The sequence below is a fragment of the Eptatretus burgeri genome, chromosome 13 (assembly GCF_056783735.1).
Source record: "Eptatretus burgeri isolate ZD-2024b chromosome 13, Ebu_testis_v1, whole genome shotgun sequence".
Lineage (NCBI taxonomy): Eukaryota > Metazoa > Chordata > Myxini > Myxiniformes > Myxinidae > Eptatretus > Eptatretus burgeri.
The window spans coordinates 78,065,297-78,089,043 of record NC_140973.1 but is presented as its reverse complement, the minus strand read 5'-3'; the positions used below and the strand labels follow the sequence as shown (position 1 = coordinate 78,089,043).

General features: G+C 42.5%; 1 protein-coding gene across 8 annotated transcripts in view; it reads right to left on the bottom strand.

Annotated features, from left to right (window-relative positions):
- Positions 1-5,537: 5,537 nt before the first annotated feature.
- The window catches only part of DALRD3 (DALR anticodon binding domain containing 3), an 84,087-nt gene continuing 65,877 nt past the window's right edge, over positions 5,538-23,747 (bottom strand). For all 8 annotated transcript variants that reach the window (XM_085853243.1, XM_085853244.1, XM_085853245.1 and 5 more), the window contains 5 exons: positions 14,945-15,062; positions 7,172-7,230; positions 6,954-7,070; positions 6,438-6,506; positions 5,538-6,268 (listed from right to left, as the gene is read on the bottom strand). In XM_085853243.1, coding sequence (XP_085709369.1) covers positions 6,149-6,268; positions 6,438-6,506; positions 6,954-7,070; positions 7,172-7,230; positions 14,945-15,062 — 483 coding nt within the window. In that variant the 3' untranslated portion in view covers positions 5,538-6,148. The remainder of the gene's footprint in view (positions 6,269-6,437; positions 6,507-6,953; positions 7,071-7,171; positions 7,231-14,944; positions 15,063-23,747) is intronic.

The window sequence follows — 23,747 nt, the reverse complement described above, 5'->3', positions numbered from 1 at the left end:
ACGCTCCTGCCACAAGCACACCGTCTCTCTCACGCTGGTCCAGACAACCACACTTTCTCCTCAGGCGGGAGGGGCTTCTTTCCTGGCCACTCGCCTCTTGATTGGACGGTTGCGTCGCGCGATTCGCTCATCGCCCCCGTGATTGGCTGAAAGGGGTGCCAAGTCTGCTGATTGGACCGGGGGGGGGGGGGCGTGGCGGCCGTCGCGGCGGACCGCCCCTCAAACAAGGAGAGCAACATTGGCCTGCGTGGGCTGCGCTTATTGGCCGACCGATGGCAACCTCGCTCGCATCCCCCGGATTGGGCGAGAGAGACGTCAGGTCCTCGTGACTCCGCCCACGTACGTGCTGACACGCACGCGTGCAATGGTGCCAGTGGAGGATGGTGGAAGGAAGCGAAGGCATGTGTCGTCGTTAAAAAGTTGGTGTTGATATAACCAGAGAGTTGGTGTCAAAGCCACCCAATGCTCGCCTGTTTATATATTTATCGTTTTTAAAAGACTAGTCTAATGACTTTTTATAAAGCATTGCAGTGAAGTCTGATCTAGATCATTTTAAAGCAAAATAATATTTGTATATTGTAATCAGTAAAAAGTAGTGTGGTAGATAAAAACATTAGAAAGGAAATAACTTGCACCAAAAACTTTAACATTTTCACGCTCACGCCGGGGGTATCGCTATAGCTCTCTGTTCTTTGAACAGGCGAGCTAAAAATGTAAAAGAAAACCCTGACTATCAAAATAACTCCGCAGCGTATGAACATTTAATTCCCATGAGACTCAGGACGGGCTACATCTATAAACACACACTTACCGATATAACTGTTCTATAGGGACCTGAATGTTGAGTGCAGTAAGCTTCCAGATTCGAAACAATACAAAATATATATATATATATATATATATATATATATATATATATATATATATATATATATATATATATATATATATACATATATATACATATATTACATATACATACATACATACATATGGTGGAGCCCCTACCAAGTGCATTGGATTGTATACGGTGTGATGATGGTTGGCATGTAGGATACTTCATGAAACATCGCCGCTTGAAGAAGGTATGTCACAAAATATTCAAAGGTATTTTGGGAAATCTGTGCAGATGAAGTGTTCAGTGTTTTGTTGGATGTAAATATTTTAATGAATCCAAACAATCTTCACAATAATATTTACAAAGGTAGGTAGGCAAGTAAGGGGGTCACCAATTGCATCATAAACACACACGTGATTGCCTATCACGAAGGATTGAACCCCCTCACTATGAATCCGAGTTAAATGAGAACGTGAAGCTGAACCCAAGCGTGGGAGCTGCTTAGTCAAGATCTCTTGGCAATGGACAGAATAGTGGAACGACCAAATATCAAGCAGGAAAGGAGAAGGGGTGGGGGTTCGGTTCAAATTTTGCACCATCTTGATTCGGGGTCATCTATCTATTATGTACACACTGGGGGGTGGGGGCAGGGAGATAAAATGAGTGGGGAGTAAAATGAGATGATGAGAAGAGTTAAATTAAGAGGTGAAAAAGAATGAATGATAATAAAGAGAAAGAAAGAGGAATGTTAAACAACAGAGGTGTGGAACCAAGAACCTGCTTCAGTTTTTTCAGAGTTTGGAAAAGTTCTTGGAACCCATATTGAAATTTCAGAAAAAAAATTTTGCAAATGATTTCCAAAGTGACAAAGTTGGTGTGAGAACGAAATCGACTTGTACACACAGGCAGTACCACCACCACTACCACCATGCATGAGCTTCGTTTACAGGTGAAAGGCCTACGTTCATATCCAGAATTTCTTCATGGCAAGAGGCAATTGCAATGGTGAGTGATTGATTGTATGTTCAAGAAAGTCTGTCTGTCTGTCTGTCTGTCTGTCTCTCTCCCTCAGATTGTCCGCCAAGCTAACTGGTCAATGTTCGATTGGCTCATCCTGAGTGCAAACAGTGCAGCGCACTCGGACACGCAGCAACTTGCCAGACCTCTGGAGCGTCACAGGGTCGTGGCTCATTGAGCCTGCAAAGTGGAAAGGAGAGATGAGGTCTGCCATACATGCTCCGTACCATGGAATGTCGCAAAACACATGGTCAGTGTTGTCTGAAAAATGCAGTTACAAAACAGTAAAAGCCAAATTATTCAAATAAATACGCAACGTTATAAGTGTGTGCGGGTCCCTGCCTAATAATCCACACTCACTCACTGGGGTACCTTGTCCGGCTAATTCCCACGGCCTGATGGACAGGCCTGTGTGTTCATGGGATCATGCACCAAGAATGTCCAAAACAGACAGCCAGTGTCTCCGCTCACCTGTCTGGTCCTCCTGTGCCAGCTTGTTCTGCTTGCGGCGTTGGGACAACAACCCCGATTCTTTCTCGAATATTTACTTTGTGTCACCCTCTTATCCTCAACCGATTCCATGACGATCCACGTCAGGTCAGACACATTGGGGGGACATCCATGTTTAAACTGTCTTCGCGTCTCATTATGTCCATTAAACTGCCGTGTGGCCTGAATATGGAACTAAAAACTATCGTTAGCACACACGTACTTTAAGAATCCCCGTGCTTAAATCATGGTGTTTAACAACTCGTACTACACCAAATACTAGGCGCACATTCCCCGCCTAATGAAAATACCGGTGATGGTACAGCAATGGTAGACATGTCTCACCGATCTTGCACACTCGGACAGCTGGACAGCATTACAAGAACATGAGAAGTGTCTGTAGGGGCTGAAGGAGGTTAAACAGTAATAAATGCTCCAAAATTAGTTTCACCACCTGGATAGGAGAGGGAGAGTTTGGTGGTGGGAGTAGGTTTGGGGGTGGTTGGTTTTGGAGTTATGGATGTAAGGGGTCACTGCCGATCCTGTGAGTGTGCTCTCTGCATGGGACACCCACCTAGTTCTTAAAGGGAGAGAGTTTTCATGTGCTGGGGCTGGTAATGTAATTAGTCGTTTAATCGTAATCACCAAGCGTTAATATGAGATGGAACTCTGTCCAGCATGAGAATTTAATAACTATGGCGTTCACTAAAATTATTTAGAATTCAGCCCAGAGGGCAGTGCGACGAAAAGGAGACAGACAGCACGAACAGATTAGCGACGGTACATGGATATTCACAGACACCACAACCGTCTGCGGTCCACCGGTCTTAAAGTAAGATCCTGCTCTGAATAAGTGTGAGGTCATGCGTTTAACAGAATAATCACCCAGAATCAGACATCCTTGTGAGTCATGGAGAAAACTCTGGCGCTTCCATCCCTGCCCACAAGTGCTGAGCGAACAAACTTGGGGACATCTCCCGACTCGCTGTTCTCTTGCTTCCGAGCATTCCGGAAATCATTCTTTGTTCCACTGGAAACGCTTAACTGTGTCTGCCTTGGGAATTGACACACAGGGGCCAACTCGCCATGCATAGTCAATTGGACAGTTAGAGGTCTTGACTTTTGGGAATTCAACATTGACAGTGAGGTTGATCAATGGGAAGGAAGAGCCATTAGTTATGGGAGATTCAGAATTTAGGGTGACATTGATCAACGAGATGAGATTCAAGTTTGGGGGATTCTGCATTTCGGGTAAGATTGATCGATAGGATTGAACAGCCAGCTTTAGGGAATTCAGCACGAATTTAGGGGGAATCCTCTAATAGAGGCAAACGATGTTTGGGACAGACAGAAATAACCCCACATTCTGAGAAGGTCATCTCAAGGCAGGCTTGGATCAACAGGGAAAACATCATTGATGGTGAAATTAAACCAGACAAGTTAACCAACCGTTAAACAGCACACCCCCTGAGAATTTTAAATTAGTTTATGATTTGGACAAAACATTACGCCATCTCGACCAATCAATTTACCGCTAGCATTCTCAGAGTTGGGGAATATTGAGATTCACACAAAAATGTGGCTTGTAGGAAATATAGGTCATGCTCGGAAACACAAAGGGAGAGTTGAAAAGACCCTTCACATGTCTTTTTTTTCTGAAGACTGTGCAGGGTAAGGTGTTCTATGAACTCTTGAGTATATTCTTAATCTGTGTGTTTGTCTGAACTAGTCAGAGTAGTGAAAGAAGCACCAACTGCTTCAGCAACCACAAGCTAAAGGGTTTTGGAACTTCCGACAGAACAAACAAGTGGTGCCAGGCACAACAAATCACACCCATTTAAGGCATAAAGTTATTTTGGGGATCAAATTTAAATTTGATACATCCTTAACCTCAATGTTGATTATAAGAAATAGAATAAAGAATATTTTAGTCTTAGTTTGAAGTCAATTAAACCATTTTTGACGAAGTTATGAGCGAAAAACGATTTTGACCTTTTCGTGATCTGACCTTGACCTAATTGGACCCAAAAGTTAATGGGGTCGTCCAAGGTTCATTACCTGTGGATACAATTTGACAGTGTTTGAGCCAGCCGTTTTTCCGTAAAGTTGTATTTTCGTAACCATGTTTTAGTTTTAATGGAAAATTTGTCATTTTGACCGATGGCCATGACCCCCAAAACTTCGGACCCTACCGATCTTCACACACATGCAATTTTTACTATAGGAATGGGTAGGATTATAAGTGACAAATAGAATAAGGTTCACTATAAGCTTAGTTTGAAGTAAATCAGATCATTTTTGACGAAGTTATGAGCGAAAAACGATTTTGATCTTTTCGTGACCTTGACCTTTGATCCAATTGGACCCAAAAGTAAATGGGGTCGTCCAAGGTTCATTGCCCACCTTTGGATTAAATTTGATAGTGTTTGCTATAGCCGTTTTGCCATAAAGTTGCTCACAGACAGACAAACAAACAGACAACAAGCCGGTAGGCGATGAGGGATCCGCTAGGATCGAAGCGCTGGATACGATGCTTTTCATTCTGACCGATCCACCGACGAAGATACGACACCCTTTGTGATCGAATCTGGAAAAATGCTGCGGTTCAATTTTGTAGTAGTTATTAAACTCTATCCAGAGACCGAATTTGAACGTTACGCCGTCGATGGTTTCCAAGGTCAAGGTCACTTAACATATTCCCTGGTTCACCACCTTTCCGCATTCGGAAACTATGAGAGATAGAGGAACGTAATGCTGTCACGATAACTAGATGGGGATGCAAGGAATAGGCAGGAGTTGGTCCGGTCGCTCTACCTATCATAGAAGCCGCGCTACGTCAGTTACCGTTTGGGTTCTTAAAACGCGGTTTTTCGGCCGCTGCATAGCAACAGGTGGTTGCTTAGCAACGAAACTCAAACGCACACACTCCCATTCCATATGGCACCTGTTCGCCAAGTTTCATCGAAATCGGTTTGCTGGTTTGTGTTGTGGAGCCCCGCGTTGCAGACACACACACACACACACACACACACACACACACACACACACACACACACACACACACACACACACACACAAAACCCCACAATAACGGATATCTAGCGAATCACAACAAACCGGACGATTACAATATCCCGCTCCCTCCCTCCGGGGGGGGGGGGGGGGATAACAAACGAAAACATACTCTTGTCAGTCAAGATGTTCATGTGACGTCATGCAATCACATGCCATGCAACGGTTTATCTCTCGTGCCACCTCCACTCGATCCAGAACACCGAATACAGCCAAGCTCACCATCAAACCAGTGCTTCTCTCAGAGCTCTTTTTATCACCCGTTCATGGAAAACTATGCCTGGTGTTGGCTTCATGGTTAGGGTGGTGGGCTTGGGATCCTAGGATCCTGAGTTCAAGTCCACCTCAGCTGTTGAATTAATACCAGGTGGGGTTAACTCTGCCTGTCATCCTTTGGAGGTCGGCAAAATGAGTACCAGCTTGCTGGTATCCTGCGTCGGAGTGGCGACCCGTCCAGGATTGTGCCCAGAGGCAGCAACAACGCTCTGCACAGAGTATGGTCCCATGTCCCGATGGATAGATGGATGGATGGATGGAAACCTTCTATAATAATGTCTGTATTCAATAAAATTGCAAACAAAATGTAAATTTACAAGCAAACAATGTAAATGTTAAAATAATATTTTGGAATTGGGGACAGGAGAGCCGGGAGGGCAGATTTCCCAGATTTATGGAATGCTGTTAGTCGTTTGCATCATTTGGAGGAACGAGATAGTTCCCCCCTAACGTAGTTCAGGCATGAAGAAGAGTTGGTAACCCAAGCGTGTCCAAAGCCTCCTCCATCGATACCCACAGGGCGAGCAGAAAACGGAGACGTACAAACATCAGTGGCATGAGATGTGGGCGAGGTTCCTGGGGTGAGATAAGATGGGTCCGTGGCAAAAGGGGGTGCTTCAATATTTACACCGATACTCAAAGCAGAGGCTCCATGGCAAGAAACAATCCACACTCAATCATCACGGGCAAGGAACACAGTCAAAATCTGTTCAGTCTCACACGTGCACAATCAAAACTCGCTCACCCCAAGAATGTGTATGCGGCTGTAGTATGCACTAAAGTCTTTGCTCAGGTTCCAAAGAAACTTGCAAACCTGCTCAAGGACAGAGAGAGGAAAAATGGGAAGAGGGAAGAAGGAAAGGTGTCATTGCGCAAGGTGAAAGGCTGAGATCATGGATCACAAAGAACAAGGATCCATGGGAAAGGTATTAGATGAGTCTTCATGTCATAGTGTATCTGCATATTCTGCCAAAATCTGTGGTCACCACTCCCAAAAAATAAAAAAATAAAAACAAAAAAAATCTAAATTTTTGGTCCCACAAGATGTCAATGGAAAGCACCATGGCATCACAAGGCAATAAAGCAAACACACACACACACACACACACACACACACACACACACACACACACACACACACACACACACACACACACACACACACACACACACACACACACACACACACACCAAATCAATTAAAACATACGTCATGTAAACATCACCTCAATCCCCATCAAAATCTCAATGTTCCACGCACCGTGTCTGTGTTGGCTACGAGTGTGCGTGTTTCATCCGAAGCATGAGACAGGATGACTGCAGAGTCCAACATGTCGTTCAGCATCGCCACGTAGTTAAACAACAATTTCCATTCCCCCTTGAGGACAAACAGCATGTGGCACAATGTAAGCAATTCCACACCACACTCACTCAGGCCAAGGAGGTAACCCGTGGCTTAAATAACAGCACAATAATCACCTCCTCTCGCAGCAGCAAATAATCCAGAGAACAAACTTTGGGTAAGTCTGGGTAGATGCCTGAAAAGCAAACAACGTGAACAACAACAACAAAAAAGAACGTGAATGACTGCCAGCGATCAGCACAAAACGTTCATCGGACTGCTTATGAATAATCACTATGGACACACGCTTATCTTGATTTAAATCACTCGTGGCCGGCAATGAAAATCTCCCTTTTCCATGTCGATCAAAATTCTCTTAGCCAGTGTAACGAGTTAACAGGTGCACATCAAAAAGGGGGCAGCAGTGGAAACACAAAGGACTAAGTGTATGAATAGCGAGATATATTTTTGAGCTTATTCGATAAACATTTAAGGGATCAAAATTGAGTCACATTTACTAGAATCATACATTTTTATGTGCAAGGGATTGGTAGTTCACAAAATGTTGTTTCGAAGGCAGGTGCCAACGCTTTAATTACCAGAAGGACACTCAGTCGAGCGCATCGTTTTGTCTCGTGTGTTAATTCTGAACAAAAATACCATTGTTAACTGAATACGCTGCTATTATGGCTGACTGCTATTATGGTCCATATACCCGTATCATCCATGCACCCTATTACATCACATACATTGCCATTTTCCATAACTTGATTGATTGTTTGACTATTAGGATACTTAGCCTGGTGTTGGCTTCGTGGTTAGGGTGGCTGGCTTGGGATCCTCGGGTCCTGAGTTAGAGACCAGTTTGCCACTGAATTAACACCAGGGGGTTGACTCAGCCAGTCATCCTTCCGAGGTCAATGAAATGAGTACCAGTGTACTGGTGTATGCCCCGGCTAGAATAGGTGTACCATATCCCTGTGCGTCGTAAGAGGCGACCAGGGTTGACGTCAGGAAGGGCATCCGGCCATAAAACATTACCTCAAGAAGGGAACCATGATTGCATGGAGCCTGCAAAAAGCTAACCCCTGCTCAGCAGGGGAAAATGGCTGTAAAAAGGCTGTTTTTTTATTAGGATACTTCATGGCCATTTTTTGTGCACATTGAGACTAAATTGCATCAGTGAACGTGAATATGAAAAGAGAAAAAAAAATTTGAACTACATTCTCCAAGGTTAGTCGATTATATGTCTGAAGTTTCACAACAATCTGTTAAGTATTTCTGGAGAAGAACTATTTTTTTTTGTGCTTTTATTTTCAATCAAATATGGCAACCAGACCACATGACCAATGGCGTCATAAATTTAATTGTTAACTCACATCGGGTCATCGATCAGACATATGAAGTGACAGATTTATTGGATAAGGATTTAGATTCAACCAATTATGGATGGAATTCCACTTCACCGATCACGTCATCGTTATCACCCGATATACCTCATGGGGGAGTTGATGACATGCCAAATTTCAATTTTTTTCGTTGAGCAGTTTCTGAGAAGAATATGTCCAAAGACCTTTCTTTAATCCAATATGGCTGCCATACCATGTGACATTATGACATCAGAGTTATCAACAAAATATTCTCCACAGGAGGTCCCTCTTATGTTTAAAGATTTGCATTGATCACACAAGCGGTTGATCTCACAACCCCTTCAGGGCAATCCTAATCATCCTTATCTCCTCCTTACTATAATTCACAGACTGGAGTTTTTGCTTGTTTGTCGTGCTACTCCTCCGACAGTTCTGGGCCGATTACATCCAGACTTGCTACATAAAGGCCCTGTCACACCTTGACGATTTAGCCAGCGTATGCCGACGTATGAAAAATTTGTCTAAAACGCTGGCACACGTAGAATACGTATGGGTAAGTTTTGTATACGTTAAGAGCACGCTGGCATATGTCGTAGTACGCTGGCATACGTCGTAGTACGCTGGCATACGTCGTGGTACGCCGAGCTGTTAGACAAATTTTCCATGCTTGAAATTTTTCGACGTATGCCAGCGTATGACTCACATGTTCCGCATAACGCTGGCCATAAGTTGTCGTTACGCGATCGGTGACATACATTACTTGTAAGTTACTCATAAGTCGAAACACGTCGAGGAAATGTTTAGCATACCCGAAACTTATTTCTAACCTATGAGTAACGTGTTGTAGGCACGTTACGCGATCGTTGAAACACGTCAACAAACGTTACTTGTAAGTTACTCATAACTCGAAACACATCGAGGTAATGGTTAGCGTCAGTGTTTCAGACTCCCTGTATTTTTGTTTTTTTCTTCTTCTTCGGGATGACGGTGATGTTGACACTTCGATTTCTAGTGTAGTTATAATATAATATAATTAATAGGCTGCCGCTCAACGATTTAAATCATATCAGCACTAGAAATCGAAGTGTCAACATCAACGTCATACCGAAGAAAAAAAAAACGGAGTCTGGAACACTTGACGCTAACCATTACCTCGACGTGTTTCGACTTATGAGTAACTTACAAGTAACGTGTGTCGACGTGTGTCAACGATCGCGTAACATGCCTACAACTTATGGCCAGCGTACGTGGAACGTGTGTCATACGCCGAGTACGACGAAAAATTTTCAACATATGGAAAATCTGTCGACGTACTGGGCGTACTACGATGTATGCCAGCGTGCTTCAGCATGCTCTTAACATATACAAAACTTACCCATAACATATTCGACGTGTGCCAGTGTATTCGGCAAATTTTTCATACATCGGCATACACTGGATAAAACGTCAAGGTGTGACAGCGGCTTGACACTTCGATGTCTAGTGCGGTTATGATTTCAATCGTCGAACCGCAGCCTATTAATAGCCTACGCCACGTGATCGTCGGCGATACGCTGCAGCACGCTATGCATAAGTTCGACTATCGTTGGGCATAGGTTGTGAACGCCGACAACACGCTCAGCATTCGTTGATATAAGTTATCGAACCATTCTGTGTACATTACTAACATGTTATGCATACGTCCAACTCGTTACGAATATATCCAAAACTGGAAAAAACATCAATAGTTCAGCGTACGCCAGCGTTTTACATACATTTTGATACCTTGCCATACGCTGGCTAAAACATCAAGGTGTGACAGGGCCCCAAGATCAGCATGACCCCAGTTAGTGCAAAGGGGTGTTTTTATTTTTGCCAGTGGTCTTGAGTGAGGGGGAGGGGGGGAGGGAGATGCAAATTCTCCATGTGAATTGGAGAAGGGTATTACAATTCCCAGCATTTACAGTCCAGCATTCCTGTCCCTACATTTTCCAGTCGGTGAGGTGTTTTGAATTATAAGCAGTAGGAATGTTTTTGATTCATGCACGTAACCAGTGTTGTTACTTACGAAATCTAAAGATTTCGTAAGTATATTGATGACTTCCGTCATCTGTTTGTGTGTTTGTTTGTGTGTGTTTGTAGGCACGATAACTCGAGAACGGAAGAAGCTACCAATGTCAAATTACACCACGTGATTCAGGAGGGTGATGGCTAGCGCTGATTAGATTTTGGTCAAAATCGGTCAAAAGTCAAGGTCACAGTGAGGTCAAACATTCGATTTTTGATGGTTTGGTACAGAATCATCGTAGAAACTTCTGGTTTGCGTCGCTACCTTCTCTAGAGACAGCTTTTATTAGACAAGGTCAGAGGTCAAGTTGACGATTTCGTAAGTACCAGTCTATGACTGCTTGTTTTTTTGTTGTTGCTTTCGCAGAGCTGTCAGTTGCCTATACACCACCCAAATAAAGGTATGCGTCAGAAAAACATGTTGCGTCAAGATCACCCATAGGGCAGGTACTCTGCGAGTAACTCATAAAGTACACAAATGGCGTCATCACCTTACACATTCGAAACCATGAAGTGATTGTGATGCAATCAAGTTTGAATGTTAAATGTATATTTATGCTCTGCTCATGCATATTAATTTTGTCTCATGCATATATATGTTCCGCCAATGTGTTGCATCATCTCCGCTGGGAGGGGCGGGGGGTTCGGCTCTTCCCTGTCTGGCGGCATGGTGGTTGTGTGTGGAAAAAGCATGGTTACCGTCGCACTTGGAGCGTTTTAAAATAAAGTAAAAATCATTTAAACCTCCAAGTGTTGGTAAGCTGCCTGGAGCATTCTTTCTTCAAATAATCGAGACACGGAGGCCGTTCCAAGATAGTGAAGCATTTTACTGCAAATAGATCATAATTTACTGTCATTGTCAAGGATTGTAATCCGATAAATAATTCACGGTTAGCCATCGTAGCTGAAGACGGCTGTTCACCTTAAAATAACCTGGGAATTTGAATTTGTGTATAATGAAGGAGCTGTTGAACCACACGTCAATGACACTCCAATATAGTAAGCAGTGTAACCCGGTGTCAATGGGTATCTTAGACGACCACACACACACCACTTTCTACCCGCAATAGAGGCAGGCATTTGTAATCTGTTGAGGGTGCCAGCGAAAACTCGCCTACTTTTCATGAAAGACACCGCATTGGATCTTTAACGTCCACCAACTAATACTGGTAAACAGGTCCGCTTAACGTCCATCCGATGAATGGCGCACACATCGATGCCTCCCTCACTCCACGTGAAAAACACCAGGAAGACAGTTTAGAGTTGAGTCAAGATTCAAACCCAGGTAAGACAGGTCAGAGTCGAGTGTGTATATTAATGTACTTTCACATGAATTACAAGGACATTAGTAGCTAAATGAACAAACAAGATGGAATATGGCATTTTAATCTGTGATCCCAGCACCATGAGCCGTTGATTCATATGGGAACCCTAAACAGGCAAACTTCAGTTTTTTTTCCTCGATTGTGCATGCCACTAAACATGGCTGTGGTGTTTGTGATACATTTAACAGGTTTACTCATCCATATCATGACCAGTGATTTAATGGATCATTCTTAAGGGCCCTGTCACACCTTGACGTTTTAGGCAGCAATGGTAACGTATAAAAATGTATGTAAAACGTTGGCGTACGCTGAAATTTTGATGGTTTTTTTTTAAGTTTTTGGCGTATTCATAACGTGTTGGTCGTTTGCATAACATATTAGTAACGGGCACAGAACGTTTCGTTGTGTTATACATAACTTTTACCAATGAATGCTTACCTTGTGGTCGGCGTTCAAAACCTATGACAAACGAGAGTTTAACTTACCCTTTGCGTGCTATAGTTATCGCCGGCGAACTCGTGGCAAGCCAGTTAAGAACTTGCCGGACGCCGATTGAAATCAAAACTGCCTGAGAATTTGAAGTGTCAACATCGCAGTCACACCTTGACGATTTTGCCAGCGTATGCCATTCTATGAAAAATGTGTTTACAACGCTAGGCACACGTCAAATACGCTACAGGTAAGTTGTGTATACGTTTAGAGTATGCTGGAAATCATAGAAGTACGCTGGCATATTACTTACCTAGTCCGTTTGATACGTCGTGAAATTTCAAGCATGCTGAAAATTTTAAGACGTACTCGACGTAAGGCTCACACGTTTCGCTTGCGTTGGCATCTGTTCCTAGCACGTTCCGCGATCGTTTAAACACGGCGAACACACATTACTTGTAGGTTACTCATAAGTCGAAGCATGTCAAGGTAATGGCCAACATACTTGAAACCAAATTTCTAATCGATGAGCAACGTGCTTTGAACAAATGAGTAGCGTCAGCTTAGCCTATGTTTAACGTGGTTGGAAACTATGAGTAACGTGCATTGAGACTATGTATAACTGGCATTGAACCAATGACTGGCGTGCTATGAACGTAAGAGTAACGTGCGTTTAACCTATGAGTAGCATGTTTTGAACCGAAGTAAAACTTGCTTCTAACCTTTGAGTAACATGCTATGAACCTTTTTGTAACGTATGTAAAACGCACATTGTTGTATGTAGACGAATTAAATTGACGTCTTCCGGACAACCATAGAACTTACTGAAAGTGTTTCTAACTTACATCTACCGTGTACTGGCGTATTGGCAGAGTTTAGGGGAATTGGTATATACAAATGGGCTTCACAATAAAAACCCATCATTGTTCCAGACTCCATGGTGAGTAGATGTGAACGCCGGTAGTATCAATAGTAGCAGTACTATTACTAGTAGTAGGTGTGCGTGACAGTAATAATAGTAGTAGTAGTGGTAGTAGCATTGGTAGTAGCTGTATGTCTATGTCAGTAGTAGTATGTGAGCGTGATGGGGAGGGTGTGGGTGATTATGGATCCTCGTTGCGTCAACGAATAGGAGAATACTTTGCACCATTGTTCAATGTTCTGTCAGGGCTAATTTTTTTTTCCTCATTCCGAAGATGAAATATTTCTTTGTTTTACTATTAGAATTATTAAAAAAGACTTTGACAAAAGCATAATGTACTAGTAATGAACACAGAACGCTTCGATAACTTATAGATTAGTTATACCAACGATTGCTTATCGTGTTTTAGGCGTCCACAACCTATGCCCAACGATAGTCCAGCGTATGCATAACGTGGGAGCGCATCGTTTACGATTACATGATGTTTGCTATCCATTGACTGCCACTAAACTATTTTAATAAACGGCTGTCACTCGGCTATTGTTTTTTTGACGCTGGTGCAAGGCAATTCAAATCGTTTCCATTGAACGAGTTAAATCGCTTCCACTGGACTATTGAAATGATTTCATAATAATGCTTGGTTATCCTTGGACCCACTCTGGCTTGCAGCTCGTCGATCATCGCTGGGGGCATTCGCAGGAAGTTGATGAAGGATGCATGGTCCTTGTTCCGGAGTTCCACCATGAGCTGGTCATATATGCCGTCATGGCGTCGCCTCCCGATCCATGGTCTCACCCAGTTCCTTCTCCTCCGTTCACGTCTTCTTCTCCCGGCTCTATTGGCACGCAACTGGTGCAGTGTAAATCGATGAGGTCATGTTGATGTTCGAGGACAGGTAAGTATTGTCATCTCAGCCTTGCCGTATCCTCCATCTCTCGGAATGACATCGACATGTACTCACCAGGAAGTCTAAAAAAAGACGGGTTCCTCCTGCGAAGGCCCTTTTTATATACCAATTCCCCTAATCGCTGCGAATACGTCATTCTACGTCAGCTGTTTGTTAGAAACGCGTTCAGTAAGTTCTGTGGTCGTCCTGAAGACGTCAAATACGTCAACATACGTATTTGTTCGTAGGACATGCTCAACAACTAATTCCCAAGCACGTTACCCATAGATTATAAATAAGTCACGGGTTCCCTCAACATTACTTTGATGTGTTTCGATGTCTGAGAAACTTTCTAGTAGCGCGTTGCAAGCTGTGAACAACGTTCGTGTAGTGTGCTTATAAAACGTTACCTATAGTTTATGAATAAGTTTCGGGTACACAACTGTTACCTCAACATGTTTCCACATATGAGTAACATATAAATAATGTGTGTCAATGATCGCATAACGTGCCTAAACCTTATGGCCAGCGTAGCGGAATGTGTGAGCCAAACGCCGAGTACGTTGTAAAATTTTCAGCATACGAAAATTTGAGAAAAACCACAAAGTTCAGCAATTAAAGCCAGCGTACAACGACTTATGGCAGTGTTTTTCAGCGTGCTCTTAATGTCTACAAAAACTACCCATAACGTATTAGACGTGTGCCAGCGTATTAGGCAAATTTTTCATAAATCGGCATAGGTTGGCTAAATCGTCAAGGTGTGACAGCCCCTTAAGGTAGGACGGCAACATGAATTCTTCATTATCAAACACCTGATTATTGTACCTGTACGATGTTGTGCAAAATGTGATGGGTAGGTGCGATTTTGATTATTTTATTGGAGGAATTGACGACGAAGCCATGACAATCCAACAGCTGCTGCCCACCCTCACCGTTGCGCTGGTCCCATCGGTAGTTGGCGAACAACGTGCCAAGCCGTGCGGAATTGTACATGACGAACGTGCCTCTGCCGTGCCATGTTGAAATCCCACTGTGTAGATGCAGCGTCACCTGTCCAGGGAACGGGGACCAAACCGATCAGCTATGCACTAGGCATTCATAGGAGAAAGACTTATAATGGGAGGGGGATGGGGGTCAGTCTCGGGGGAGGGGGGAGCAATCTCAGGTGGCAGCGAGGTAGCAGGCTGAAGGTGTTAATCGATCAATCTATCTGTAATAATAATAAATGTAAGTGTGTGTGTGTGTGTGTGTGTGTGTGTGTGTGTGTGTGTGTGTGTGTGTGTGTGTGTGTGTGTGTGTGTGTGTGTGTGTGTGTGTGTCTGTCCTCCATAACTCCAAAACCATGACTTTGCATGCATACCAAGGGAACTCCAAGGGAGTGCATGAATGAACACTGGGTGTTTTGGAATTTAAACACCCCTTTTGAAGATAATTAATGGCATACCTTCATGAAAGGCCTATACTTGGTCAGCCCAACTTCTCCTCACAGGGGTGTTAGCTGCTATTTTGATTCGGCAAACTCAAAAAGCCTTGCCTTGGAAACACGATCTACTCTCACAGACTAATTAAAGTGTATAATCGAAATATGATTTCGGATTTGAGGATCGCATCTTGTGGACTAAATATATTGCCTTCAGTAAGTATTCACACCCCTTGACTTTTTCACATTTTGTTACATTACAGCCTGAATTTAAGAAGGATTAAATACAATTTTTTTTTGTCACCGATCGAAACAAAATACCCAACATTATGTTAAAGTGGAATTTCTTTTTCAGAATTCTTCACAAATTAATTTAAAATGAAAAGCTGCAATGTCTTGAGTCAGTAAATAACAGGGTCCGACTATATATTGATATACCGGTATACTCTCAAAAAATAAATATATATATATATATATATTTTTTTTTTTCATCGGTATTAAAAAAACAAACAAACCGGAATATCACCAACAAATCTAAAAAACGTGTTTACAATCCTTAAAGGTCCCCTGACACGCAAAAGTACTGAAATTTCATTTATATATGTCCTATAGGAGTTTTTCATCATGATTTCAGATCTGACAATGTTTTTTCACAATACTCATTCTGTAAAATTAGAAAAACAAACCTCTTCGGGAACGCCCCTAAAAATTCTCTGAAAGGGGCGTAACCCACATGACGTCAACTACAGGATTACAAAGGCAGCGTGTAAATACTCGGGTTGGTGGTCTACGTGATACTATTGGCTTTCTGTGCGTTTCCACATTTGATTGGTCGACTCAATCACTTCGTTCATTTCTGCTTTAAAAAAAAATCAAACATTTGGTTTTGAATAATGGATGACATGGACTTTCATTTGTCTGGTAGCGACAGTGAGTGTGAGAGAAATGAAGGATTTTGGTCTGAACCACATGGAGAATTGTTGGATAACGTAGTCGCGGGAGGTGAAGTTCAGGCAGCTGGAAATGAAACACGGCCTTAGCAGTTCGAGCCCGAAGCAGGACAAGCAGAGGGAAATGGCGATGAAATTCCCGGCGTTCATTATGATCGGGAGGACATCGAAGGAAGACTTGGCAATAACAACTGGTTAGACTAAATCCTATTCGTAATTCAATAATGTAAATTCGACTTGCATACTGCTCGATATCAGAAATATTTTAGTGAGGTGACGTGACCAATGCAGCGCAGCGCAGCGGACATGGTTCTCCACAGCGAATCAATCGCAAGCCAGGCCGGCGCATGTCATCAGCTGTATCTCTCCGCGCATAAAACGAAGCAATCTCGCTGCCCGGATACGATGAAAACTTGTGTGCAGAACACACCTTGTGACAAAATTGTCTCGAGTAGTCCGATAAATCTGACGTTCTTTTGCATTTTTATTTATTTTATTCCTACTGTCGTCATGTAGCACCAGCAGAAAACAATGAAGAAAAGAGAATAATAAAAGAAAGCTACAGCACATCAGATTTATCGGCCTAGTCGGACGGACGGCGGATTTATCGGCCTCGTCGGACGGACGACGGATTTATCGACCTCATCGGACGGACGACGGATTTATCGGCCGAGTCGGACGGACGACGGATTTATTGGACTAGTCTAGACCAGCGTTTCTCAACCGGGGTTCCCCGGAATAACCCTAGGGTTCTGCAAGAGGTTGCTAGGGGTTCCATGAGAAACAGTAAAAAATAGGCTAATGTATTTTTGAGTAGTTTTTCTTTGATTTAATATTCGTAATTTTACTATACACATCCGGCATATTGTTGGAAACTCCTTGGTAATTATAATAGAGGCTTCAACCTCTTATATTATTTACGATTATAACAACCATAGGGAATGTATTTAACGATGTCTATATGGCGCCAGTGTGAAACCACCCTCACTAGTTAGTGGACGTCCTGTACGCGGTGGATTCGTGTATCATTGAGTGACTGATTCAAGTACGGGACGCATGCACGGTGTCCATCTATCTTCTCTGTGATTCCTAGCGTCTGTGATTCCTAGCGTGAAGTCTCTCTCTGTCTCTCTCTCTCTCTCTGTCTCTCTCTCTCTGTCTCTCTCTCTCTGTCTCTCTCTCTCTCTCTCTCTCTCTCTCTCTCTCTCGCACTCTCTCTCTCTCTGTCTCTCTCTCTCTGTCTCTCTCTCTCTCTGTCTCTCTCTGTGTGTATCTCTCTGTCTCTCTCTCTCTGTCTCTGTCTCTCTCTCTCTCTCTGTCTCTCTCTCTCTCTCTGTCTCTCTCTCTCTCTCTCTCTCTCTCTCTCTCTCTCTCTCTCTCTCTCTCTCTGTCTCTCTCTTTCTCTCTCTCTCTCTCTCTCTCTCTCTCTCTCTCTCTCTCTCTCTCTCTCTCTCTCTCTCTCTCTCTGTCTCTCTCTCTCTCGGTTAGTTCTTCTGTTTACTTTATTGCTTCAGCTTTATTTGTTTGTTTTGTTTATCAAGTTACATGAGGTGTGTTTTTATCTTGCCAAAACGAAGTTTTTGCAAGATATGTTAGTCAGCTTGTATGTTTTATTTTTTTTATTTTTATTTTTTGTCTGTAATCACGTATAAAAAATTCTGCAGAGCACAGTTATCATCGGAAATTTTTGTAACTTCGCATATCAGAGGCCTATAGAGGTCCCTTTCAGTGCACAAAATTTTGAAGGTCAAGGTCAAAGGTCAAGGTCACTTTGGCGCAAATCAGGGGAGTCGACGAAACCCTTATTTTTTGAGTAATTTTGATCGGATCGTCTTCAAACTTCATGGGAATATAGTTCATGGTCTGGCGCTCAGCTAATTAATTTTTGGTGGCGATTGGCCTTGACCTTATGTTGTTTTTTTTTCTGGGGCTGTAATCACGTATAATTCACCCTGCAGATTACAGTTATCATTGGAAATTTTTGTAACTTCGCATATCAGAGGCCTATAGGAGGTCCCTCTCAGCGCATAAAATTTTGAAGGTCAAGGTCAAAGGTCAAGGTCACTTTGTCGCAAATCAGGGGAGTCGACGAAACACTTATTTTTTAAAGTAATTTTGATCGGATCGTCTTCAAACTTCATGGGAATATAGTTCATGGTCTGGCGCTCAGCTGATTAATTATTGGTGGCGATTGGCCTTGACCTTCATGGTTCGTGCCTCAGGTCAAACATATTTGACCCCAAGGTCAAATTTTCAAGTTTTAGGAACCATATCGTGTAGTACCTCAAATTGAACACCTTGATGAGTGCTTTCTAGATATGTCAAGCTTGAGACATTATGAAGTCATTTGGTGACATTATGAGGCAAAAGCATATTTTTCACGGTTACTCTGTAGAACGATTCTCATCGGAATCTCTCGTAGGCAGATATTCCTCAAGGAGTCGCTCCTGGTGGATAGCAGCTCTGTTCACCTCAGTGTGACCTTAAAGAAGTCACACGTGGTCACCTTTTGTCAAGATACGGGTTTATTTAATTGTCAAACAGACTCGGGGTTGACAAACAAACACTTTCAAAAATGACGTTTTCAAACAAAACAAAAAAAAAAAAAAAACTTTTTTTGTGAATTAAAACCTCGATGTGAGTTCTCATAAACGAGCAGTATGTTTTTTTTTTTCATTGCCAATAAATTTGACAAAAAGGGGATCATTTTTTCCTTAAACCAGGTATCCGAAAAAAAATATTATATTTACAAAGGTGAACTCCGATAAAAAATAAAAGAGCTAGACATAAATAATGTTACATAATAATTTTTTATGCAGGGGTTCCCTGAGACATGAAAACTATTTCAAGGGTTCCACAAGGGTAAAAAGGTTGAGAAACGCTGGTCTCGACTCTAGAGATCTCGAGTCAATCCACTCTGTGCAAGTTTCTGTATGTGACGTCAACGCTGCGATTCACTGAAGTCAACTTTTTTTAGGGGCGGGGCATAGCAAGTTGTGAAAAGCACAATAAATGATCGAAATATTGCTCTAATTATCCCATTTTTGATTAAAAAAAAAAAAAAAAACATGGGTGATTTCTTCACTCAGAAGGTCAAGTTAATATATAAATAACCAGAAAGTTTTGCATGTCAGAGGTCCTTAAAATAATGTATATTATTTTAAAAGCTTTGATGCACTCGGCTACCCCTGGACCAGTGAAACGTATGACATCAAGACACACCAGGAAGTAAGTACAGTAGGTCTTAACATTTAACCCGCAACACCCAAGCACCGTACAAGCAATCGCTTTTTTCTTTGCACTCGTGGCCATTTTTCAAGCAATTGCCAATTGGTTATTAGTTATATGAATCGGGTTTAGAAAGCCTGTGCTGATTACCAACATGGCGGTCCGTGATAGTCACACTGGTACGAAGCGATACCGGTATAGTCATACCGGTATAGTCATACCGGTATGGCAATCCGCGATACTATTAACCCTTCCTTAACTCCAGCTACCCCATCCATCGCCGGTCCCTTGCAATTTAGCTTCCAAACAGTAACTCCTCAGTCCTCATGATCCTGCTGTTTTTTTTGCCTTTCAAACCCCATCATTCCCATGGGAAACTTCCCTCACTTGAATCCACCTGTTCGTTCCTCATCTCAAACCCCTCCCCTCATCCTTTAGCCTTCCAAACCCCACTTCATACCATCCCTCCTCACCCCTGTTCATTCCACACCCGAAAACATTCCCCCACCACCATCATGAATAATTACCCGATTAACTCAGTTGCCTCAGTACAATGACCCAAATTAATGACCCCATTAACTCATTTACCTGCAGGCTATAATATACAAAAGGATCCCTCAGCCTGTGCAAATCACATGGAATAAAATTAATTTTTCCTTCTTTTTTAAACTATTTCCTGCAAAACTCCCCAATAAAACCCCATCATTGGCACTACGATTGCCGTCATTATACGAGATAAACAACAGCTGCTGCCTGCTCGCTCGTAGAGTGGAATTTTGAATTATACCCATTATACCAGTGTACTGAAAAAAAAACAAAAAAAAAAATCAGGAAAAAAATAAGACATGATGGGTAGACATATCGAGCAGTGATAGCAACAATGAACAAGTCGAAGAAAGGTGTTTGCAATCTTTAAATACCGTCCATGAACTACACGATTTAAAAATCTCTGATGCACTCGGCTCGTTGAACTGTATAGAAGACTGGAAGGATTATGGCTATTCACGTTGCATGCACCATTGTGTCACCACCATACAGACCCTTTTCTCTGCACATGCCGCCATGTTAGTCGGCCCAGTGCACGATTCACCGCGTCCCGCATTGCACTATATTTATGTGAGAAAGTGTTCACATCGACTTTGACTAAAAACTCAAAGTTAACATTCAATATTCAAGATCTCTTGAGAATTTATAACGCGAGTCAAAATATATGTGCTAGGAGTGAGCCTACCAAGATGGCGCTTGGTGGCGACAAATTTGCATGGCTCAATCTTTCCAGTCTTATATACAGTTCAATGATTCGGCTACACCTGGAACAGTGGAAGACGTACCAGGAAGTAAGTACAGTAGGTTTTAACTTGTAACCCTCGGCACTTGAGCCACATACACCAAATGCGGTTTTCTTTGCCCTCGTGGCAGTTTTTAGATCCTCATGGAGGATTTCTAAGTCTTACTCACGTTGTTGTTCTTGTGGACTTTTTTGTTTCACAGCCGACAGTTTTCATCGAAACTTCCTGACACTTGGCGCATACATGCAAAAAATCCCCTGCGCAGACAGTAACGATCTCCGATTTTGAAAATTCCTCCGAGAAAAAAAGTTATGACGTCAAAATATCTCCGCTAATGGAAATCGCCTAAAAATATTATCTCCGAAACGAGAAAAGCTTTTTGAATTCTGTTTGCGGGAATCGAACAGGACATTAGCAGAGATTAATTACCGCACATATGATACATCACTATGACATCATATCGATTTTTATGACGTTATCATTAAGAGGACGAGGATCTTAGCTCATTTAAGCTTGTTAAAGGAATTGCCAATTGGTTATTTATATGAATCGGGTGTGCTTGATATTCATACCGATACACCGATATTCATACCGATCTGCGATAGTCAGAGCGATGGACGGCCTGTGTTGATTACCAATACTGATCGTACTTTAAAACAAAATCATAAAATCATTTTTAATACAAGTTAAACTTGGAAGTAGAATAACCATTCTCATGATGGGTGGGGGGGGGGTGGAAGCCCCGTGTGGGGATACTTTGAATAATTACCGTGTGACAATGATGTGTACGTCATATATATGAATATGTAATGGACCATTAGACCATTACGTATTTTTGGAACCTGCGAAAAAACAATTATGTATTTTAATATATTTTTTGTGTTTATCGATATACCAGGATATGCTGCCATGAGCCCACCGGTATATCGATGTTGGAAAGAAAATCAATACAGACGGAGCCCAGTCAATAAGTAATTCGCCCCTTTGCTATGACAGTCCAAATTGAGCTCAGGTGCATCCAATTTCCTTTGACCATCCTTGAGATGTCTCTACAACTTGAAATGAGTCCACCTGTGGCCAATTAAATTGACTAAACATGATTTAGAAAGAAACACCTTTTTATACAAGGTCCCACAGTTGACAGTGCATGTCAGAGCAGAAACTCTTCCATGAAGTCCAAGGATTTGTCCGTAGAACTCCGAGATATAATTGTGAGGAGGCATAGATCTGGGGAAGGGTATACAACAATTTCTAGAGTGATGAAAGTTCCCAAGAGCACAGTGAGCTCCATCATTGGCAAATGGAAAGATTATGGAACTACCCAGACTCTTCCTAGAGCTGGCCATCTGACCAAATTGAGCAACTGGACAAGAGGACATTGGTCAGGGAGGTGACAAAGAACACAATGACCACTCTGCCAGAACTAGAGTTCCTTGGCTGAGATGGGAGAACCTGCCAGAAGGACAACAGTCTCTGCAGCACTTCACAAGTCTAGGCTTTATGGGCGAGTGGCCAGATGAAAGCCACTCCTGAGAAAAAGGCACATGAAAGACTCTTTGAGCATGAGGCAAAATATTCTGTTCTGACGAGACGAAAACTGAACTCTTTGGCCTGAATGCAAAGCGCTACGTCTGGTGGAAACCAAGCACAGCTCATCACCCATGTAACACCATCCCTACCATGAAGCATGGGGATGCTTTTCAGTGGCAGGGACTAGGAGATTTACAAGGATAGAGGGAACAATTAATGGAGCCAATTACAGGCAAATCCTTAAGGAGAACCTGCTTCAGATGGCAAAAGACCTGACACTGTGGTAAAGATTTACGTTCCAACAGGCCAATGACCCCAAGCATACAGCCAAAGCAACACTGGAATGGCTTCAGAACAAGAACGTGAAAGTCCTTGAGTGGCCCAGCCAAAGCCCAGACTTGAATCCCATTGATAATTATCTGTGGAAAGACTTGAAGATTGCTGTTCATCGATGCTCCCCATCCTACTTGACAGAGTTTGAGCAAATCCCCAAGGAAGAATGGGAGAAAATCCCCAAATCCAGATGTGCAAAGCTGGTACAGACATACCGAAGAAGAATCAAAGATGTAATCGCTGCCAAAGGTGCTTCTACAAAGTATTGACTCAGGGAGTTGAATACTTACGTAAATAATACACACGAGCGGGTTTGACGGTCAGCTCGGATACAAAACTTGATGTAACCGAGTGTTAATCAACCTTCGCGACTATGAAAAGTGAAAACAGAATTTAAATTGAACTTAAAGTAACCGCGTAAAGCCGTGTTGAAGTCAGCGGACCTCGTGTTGCCCAATAAACAGGGCCAGACGACAGAGGTAACGAGAAACTAGTTGGTCAAATTAAATCTTAATAATCCCTATGAAACCCATTATGCATTATAGCCGTCCGATGCCTCCTTATAGGCCATTCGACCAATCAGTCATTTTGCACTGATGACCCTCTGTAACCTTGACCCTGAGGCGAAAATGCGATAAAGGGCTCAGACGATCTATAGAGAGCAACTAGTATTATCATCGTGTCAAGTTAGAACTCAATCGGCCGAGACGTCTCGGAGGAGATAGAAAAATAAAAATTGACAGACGTACAGACAGACAGACAGACGGATCTGAGGACATCGAATGGTTACATGAGGTCAGCGAGCTGACCTACTTATTTCTGTATTTCATGTTCAATAGATTTGTAAAAATTTGGAAAAACAGGTTTTCACTTTGTCATTATAGGGTATTTTGTGTAGATCGGTGATAAAAAAAATTTTGAATTTTTATTTATTCCATTTTAAATACAGGTTATAACAAGAAAATGTGAAAAGGTCAAGGGGTGT